Raw genomic sequence first — 6,715 nt, forward strand, 5'->3', positions numbered from 1 at the left:
ATTTGATATTTATTTGAAATCTTATAGCGCGGAACTTTTAATGCTGAAAAGTTACAGTCGATAGCTGTGCATACATTATTTGGTGGTGCTATCGATAGTTGCACAGACTCACACACACATTGAAGTACAATCGATTGCTTTGCATCTCAGTTTCTTATTAGACTATTGATAATTACAAACAAGAATTGGCTTGCAAAATAAATTTATAATTCAATTAAGTTAATTGCAACTCAAAATGAACATAAACCTGTCCAATTTCAACATGAAGAGCCTGGTGAAAGAAGCGGGCAGCACAATATCGCGCGTGGTGCAGGTAAATGCTTAGGCAAGCACTTCTAGTTGGAGGCCTGGGCCTGAGCCTCGGCCTCGGCCCGTTGGGGGTGTTGGTAGCGTTGGTTGGGCAACGTAAGGAAAGGAAAGTGGTGTGGGTAGGGTGGACAGCCTTGCGCACGCGATTGACTTTTTGCGTTTACCCTTGCCCTTTTATGCAGCTAACCGAGGAGAAATTGGGCACCACCGAGCGCACCGAATACGATATACACTTTCAAAACCTGGCTGAACGCGCCGATGTGACCAAATCATGGACTGAGAAAATAGTGCGCGACACCGAATCGGTGCTCATACCCAATCCACAGAATCGCGTCGAGGACTATATTTTCGAAAAGATTGAAAAATCAAAGCCGAAGCGCTTAAGCAATCTGGAGCACCTGGCGTTGGACATGATTGAGGCCGGCGGCGACTTTGGCCAGGACTTGCCATATGGCCAAGCGTTAATCAAAGTGGGCCAGGCAGAGCAGAAGCTGGGCCAGTGCGAGCATGATTTCATAGCCACATCGGGCATTTGCTTCACGCAACCGTTGCGCAAATTCCTCGAGGGCGAAATGAAGACTATTAGTAAGGAGCGTGGGCTGCTGGAGACGAAGCGGTAAGCAAGCTTTGCAGATTACAGACATGCATACTTATAATACATAATGGTAAATTTCGCAGCTTGGACCTGGATGCGTGCAAAAACCGGGTGAAGAAGGCGCGCAGCATGCTGGGCCAGCAGTCGGTGAGTAGACTCCACTGCTCCACTTGGCTAGCGGATTTGTCGCATTAAGTTGATTTATGGATTTTCGCCTCTGCTTTTACATTTGTGCTGCTTTTACTCTGTGCGGAATGTGTTGTTTGTGATTTATAGAAAGATGGCATTTCGCCAGAAGCTGCCTTGGAACAGGTATCGCCCACTGAGGCGCCTCCCTTAAGCTCACTTTTTATTATATCTCTTGGTTTCATGTGAGACTTGTCTATTATATGTGCTAATATATAAATTTCTTCTTGTGCAGGCGGAGCGCGATCTGCGCGTAGCTCAAGCCGAGTTCGACAGGCAGGCCGAGATCACCAAGCTGTTGCTGGACGGGATTAGCACCTCGCAGGCGTCGCACTTGCGTCATCTGCACGCCTTCGTTCAGACGCAGGTGCGATACTACAAGCAATGCGGCGACGTTATGGACCAACTGCAGCGCGAGTTGGCCAAGTAAGTGGAGAGCAGCCAGGGCAGCTGTAGAAGCTGCTCATGGATTAGTTAATTATATTTCATAGCTGATTATCTGAATAACTGATTACCTGAGTACCTGTGTACCTGTGTACCTGTTTGTAGGCGGCACTTTACCAAAACAAAAAATGTATCTCTTGCACTTTGACATTCTATATGTATGTCTGTCTGTGGTGTTTGCTTTTTGTTGTTGTTGACCTTTCGGTGTTTTTGTTGTTGTTTTGTGGTCTTACAGAATGCAGCCAGCGAAGCCTCGCCTGCGCATCAATAGCGAAGATGTGGACGGGCCTCCCAGCATTGCTTCGGCGCATTCATGTGATTCCAGTGAAGCCAGTTCCATCGCACTGGCCAAGGCCATAGATAGCGATTACGATTTTGATAATGGGCAGGATATTGATATTGATATTGAGTCGGGCTTTAAGAGCATTGACATTGGTCCGGTCAAGGCGCTCACCCATCTGCTGGAAGACTTTGAGATAGAATTCGATACGAGCGCCATAAGCACAGTTTAATTTAATTCATCTGAAATGATAAACAAGTCTTGAATCAAAATTTTTGAAGCGGGTTAACACACATACGTATACGCATATATATGTATATACTATTAGGCTAAACTTTTTGTATTGGTTGTTCTATTGAAACGAAACTTATTTAGTCGTCCATTTGTAGTCTCCTAGTTGCTTCTGTTTCTATTGCGGTTGCGGTTGCTGTTAAGCGGTTTCAATTGTAGCTCCACCTATCCACTATCCTAAATTTCCAACATCAAGTTCATTCACACTCAAGCCATTTAAACTCTCCTCTCTGCCTCTGCGTCTTCCATCAGCTTGGGAGGCCCGACGCCCTATACACCGATCGATCTGCTGGATGCCACCAAGTCCAGTGCCGCCGGCGGCATGAGCGTTGGAGCACGCAATCCTGGCAATAGCAGTCAACAAAAAGCGAATCAGTCCATGCAATTGAATGTGAGCACCGATCAAATGCAACGTGCACGTGTCCTGTGTTCCTACGATGCCAAGGATCACACCGAATTGAATCTGAGCGCTAACGAGGTGAGCAGTTCATCATATATATTCTATATATATACCAGATCTTGTCCAGCTTCATTCATATTTTCTCTTCACTTTCGCAGGTCATCTTTGTCACCGAATGCTCGCCAGTGAATGAGGATTACATGTACGGTAAGCAGGGTCTGATGAAGGGCTTGGTCCCGCGCGCCTTTGTCGAAATGCTCGATGACGAACAGAAGGACGACTATTAATTGGCCCATTGATAAGGAATGAAAGCAAAAGCGAAAAGACAAACAACATCTATTCAAAGCAAAATTAACTCATTAATACTCATTTTGAGCAAACGCAATTGCAATGGGACAATTACATACATAGTTCATACTAACTCATTAATACTCATTTTGAGCAAACGCAATTGCAATGGGACAATTACATACATAGTTCATACATATGCAAGAGAGTACAATAATTTATCAGAATATACACATATATACAAACATATTATATTAGAGAGAGCAATGCGCCCTAGCTTAACGTCCGTGTCGATTGAATTCGTGTGCCTCTTGTTAGCCACATAAAATGCATTCCGCAGCGCACCAACATTTACCTTTACCTTTACGTAGCTAGCTGTCCCATCCCGATCCTCCCATCCCCGTCCTGTTTCTTGCTCAGCTTTTAATCAAATATTTCAATGTCTATGTGCATACATATAAATATCAATACCGATTTGGCTAACAAATTATCTCTCAAATATATGAAACTCAATTGTTTTTACAAAATTTAGAAAATCTCAATTAATAACATCAAGAATATTTGTTACTTATTAAATACGTATATATCTTATATAGTGCGAAAAGGAACGTGTTAAAGAAAATTTCCAAACATTTATTATTGTTGCTAAACATGGAGCCTTTAACTACTATTATTAAGCTTTTCAATCTCACATTGAACAAAGTATTATATATTTTATGTTATTTTGATAGTTGATTATTCGTTAGTTATTATATTTGAAGTGTGCTTTAAACACATCCATGTATATCTATATCTATATATATAATTATTAATATATCTCTATTTATGGAATTGTTAATACATCTATATATTCGAAATCAGATTATTTATCTTAGGTTAAATACACATTTATCTTAATCTCTTCTCTCTAAATTTTTCGGTGCAATTATCCCCCCTTGCAAGTCAATTAAGTGTTTAAGAACTACCCGAAACACCAAGCTAAGCCAAGCCAAGCCAAGCCACTTTGGTGCTTAATCAAAATAATTAATAACTATTTAATAAACGTACAATACAATTAAAACTAAATGAAATGCCAATGCGAGTGCAAAAGAAAAACAAAAACAACGATTTTTAGGTTTTCAATGCGTTTAGAGAATGGGATTTTAGCAATAACAAAGCACACCATAAACTTTGAAAAAAAAAAAAAAAGAAATGTATTTAACTATATATAAATGATTATTAACTGAAAATGAAAAAAAAAAAAAAAAAATTAAAAAAATGTAACAAACGATTGTTTTATTGGCATATAACCAGTTCTCTATTTATTTACATAGCTAGCCGAATTCATATTTTGGCAAATAAAAGTCGATTTTTATTTTGGCAAATAAAAATGTGAACGAATTCACAGATAACAGCACCTCGTATATCTGCAAAGAAATCAAGAGAAAGCTTTATATCATGAGATATTTCCAATAAAATATTTATTCGCTTACTAATCCCAGTAATCTTCCAGGTCTGATCCATCCATATAATCGATATCGTCACCATCAACGAAGCCATCATAATCATAATCATCATCATCATTATCGAAATCATCATAGTCGTCAAAGTCATCGTAGATGTCGTCCGATCTTAAGTACATATCATCGTCATCAAAGGCCAACAATTCGGATACGTCATAGAAGCAGAAATTTTCTAATTTGCCCGGATCGTTCGAGATTTCGAGGATGTCCTTCGCAGTCTGCTGTATGCCATCCAGGAACGCCTTATCTATTTTGCAGCCGTACAAGCCGATTTTGATGGGCAATGGACGTTCGGTTTCGCTCTGTCGTAATTGCAAGCGAATCTTAAATACTATATCAGATAAGAGCCTTCCAGAGAGCTGTGGGCAATTATCCAGATGCACGACACGCAACTTGGGACAGGAGAGTATCAGGAGGAGCACAGACTGATCGGTTAAATTAGTGCAATACTTCAGATTGATCTCCTCCAGCTGCTGTAGGGCGCAAAGAGCCTCCACCTCTCGAGGTCCGATAGCATCATTTGCTGGTATTATGAGCGTACGCAATGCGCTTAGCTTGCTGAGCTGTGCCAGCATCGTGGCATTCAAACAGTTCTGTCCAAGCCCCTCAAAATGCTCCAGTTGTTCCGCCTTGTGGTCCACGAGCCATGTCAACAGCTTCGGACGCACAGTATTGTCTTCATGGTGGCTGTACACAATCACCTTCTTGAGGCGTGGCAACTTGGCAATGTACTCGTACTGGTTGGCCATACCAAAGCCGAAATCGGTGCTGACTGTCATCGCTTCCAGGGTGTGGTATCGCTGGCTCTCGACCAACTGCTTGAAAGCTGGGCCGATCGAATAAAGGCCTTTGAGGTTTAGCTCCTTCAGATGCTTCAAAGACTTCAAAGCCCTGATCAAGAGCTTCCCCTGCACGCTTGTGCAGCTGGTCAAAGTCAGAGACTCAAGGGTGGCTGGCAAGCGATTCATATGCTGACCAGTCAATTTGTCATTGTTGGACAGATCCAGATTCTTAAGCATTGGCAAATGCTTCAGAGCGAGCAGCGCATCATTTCTTAAACCGCAGCAACGTAATTGTAGATTCTGTAGCTTATTTAACTTGCCGAATATCTTCTCCATCATTTTCAGGGGCAACTTGTTGACCGTGATTTTTAATGTAGTCAAGTTAATGCAGTTGTTGCCCAGAAATTCGACCAAACGCTTGAAATGACGCTGCGGTATCACACCTTCGATCTCCTTAACATGTGGGCCGGACAACAAGAAAAAGTCACGAACATCCCACATGGTAAGATCAGTGAACTCCTCGAATTTCATTGACTTGTCCAATGCTGGCGCTGCCTGCTTATATATCTCCCGGAAGCGAAGACAGGTGCGTGCGAAGTGAATGCGATCGCTCAGTGGCAACATACGGAATATGTGATCCAAGCAATGATCGTTCAGATTCATTATAGCAGCCGCCGGCTCATCATCGGCTGCCAATGGAATGCCCTGGGCGTCTGGCTGATGCCAGCTATCGCTGGGCACCACAGAAACTCGAATGCTCTTCACATAGTGCACCTTGCGATGCAAAAGCCTATACGATCAGGAAGAGATCCATTTTAATATAAAATGTTGCTAATGATTGCCCCCACATGTCAATATACTCACTTGGCAGCACTGCGTGCATCGTCGAAGAGAACGAAACCACTTTTGCTTTTAGGTTTCTCAGCAGCCGCTTTGCAGCCGGAAGCATTGGCTGAATGGGTAAGCACCTCCAAGTGCTTCACGGCTCCAAAAGTGGAGAAATAATCTCTCAAGTTTTTGAGCGATAGCTTGACATTGATTTAAAAACATACATTGATATATGTGCCAATATTAACAATGAGCATTTTTTTTTTAATACTTACTGTTGAGCCCACATGGATCATATAAAGCTTTTTAATCAGAATGTGATCCTCGGTGTAAGCTTCACCGTCCTTAAAATAAAATGTTTTATGCATTGGATGTGGAATATGTACACTTTTACGAGAAATGCGTGGTCGACATATATTGAACTGTCGAGCTCGTTCACCTAGTTGACGTTTAAAGCTGTACGTCAATGACTCAAGGACGATTACAATTGAAACAAATTTCCTATTTCACAATAATGCGCCTCAACTTTTCTATTTCGTCGTGCGGTTTAAGGAAATCGTTTTCGATTCGTCTGTTGCATTGAGCGGAGCGATACTCTTGTAAGCGGTTACTTGATATCGCACATCTCACAACTATCGAACAATCTTTTTATCGGTAGCTGGTGCTACATAGAAACACTAACCAGTGAACACATTTTTTCGTCGCTGGAAAAAATTGTACGCATGTCCAGTGTATTTTCTGATTAGTGGTTTTACATATACATGTTTGTTTCATCACTAACCATTGATTTGAGAGATACCACTGACCAGT

General features: G+C 41.8%; 2 protein-coding genes across 5 annotated transcripts; one reads left to right on the plus strand and one right to left on the minus strand.

Annotated features, from left to right (window-relative positions):
• Nucleotides 1-98: 98 nt before the first annotated feature.
• EndoB (SH3 domain containing GRB2 like, endophilin-B) lies at nt 99-4,768 on the plus strand. 4 transcript variants are annotated; one of them, XM_018104305.3, is made up of 7 exons: nt 102-313; nt 492-925; nt 988-1,051; nt 1,181-1,216; nt 1,326-1,516; nt 2,358-2,583; nt 2,664-4,768. In XM_018104305.3, exons 1-7 carry the CDS (start codon nt 236-238, stop codon nt 2,790-2,792), a joined length of 1,158 nt encoding a protein of 385 aa, XP_017959794.1. In that variant the 5' UTR covers nt 102-235; the 3' UTR covers nt 2,793-4,768. The 4 variants fall into 4 exon arrangements, with proteins under 4 accessions (XP_017959796.1, XP_017959797.1, XP_017959794.1 ...); XM_018104307.3 differs by lacking the exons at nt 2,358-2,583; nt 2,664-4,768 and adding an exon at nt 1,770-2,349 and having other exon boundaries at nt 99-313; XM_018104306.3 differs by lacking the exon at nt 1,181-1,216.
• Nucleotides 4,048-6,542, minus strand: LOC108652885 (putative RNA-binding protein EEED8.10). The gene is made up of 4 exons (XM_089262687.1): nt 6,181-6,542; nt 5,942-6,105; nt 4,266-5,867; nt 4,048-4,199 (listed from the first exon to the last, which is right to left on the minus strand). Coding segments are annotated over exons 1-4 (1,860 nt in total). The 5' UTR covers nt 6,274-6,542; the 3' UTR covers nt 4,048-4,198.
• Nucleotides 6,543-6,715: the final 173 nt, after the last annotated feature.

This window comes from Drosophila navojoa, chromosome 5 (assembly GCF_054131105.1).
Source record: "Drosophila navojoa isolate 15081-1374.11 chromosome 5, UAZ_NAV_1.0, whole genome shotgun sequence".
Classification (NCBI taxonomy): Eukaryota; Metazoa; Arthropoda; class Insecta; order Diptera; family Drosophilidae; genus Drosophila; species Drosophila navojoa.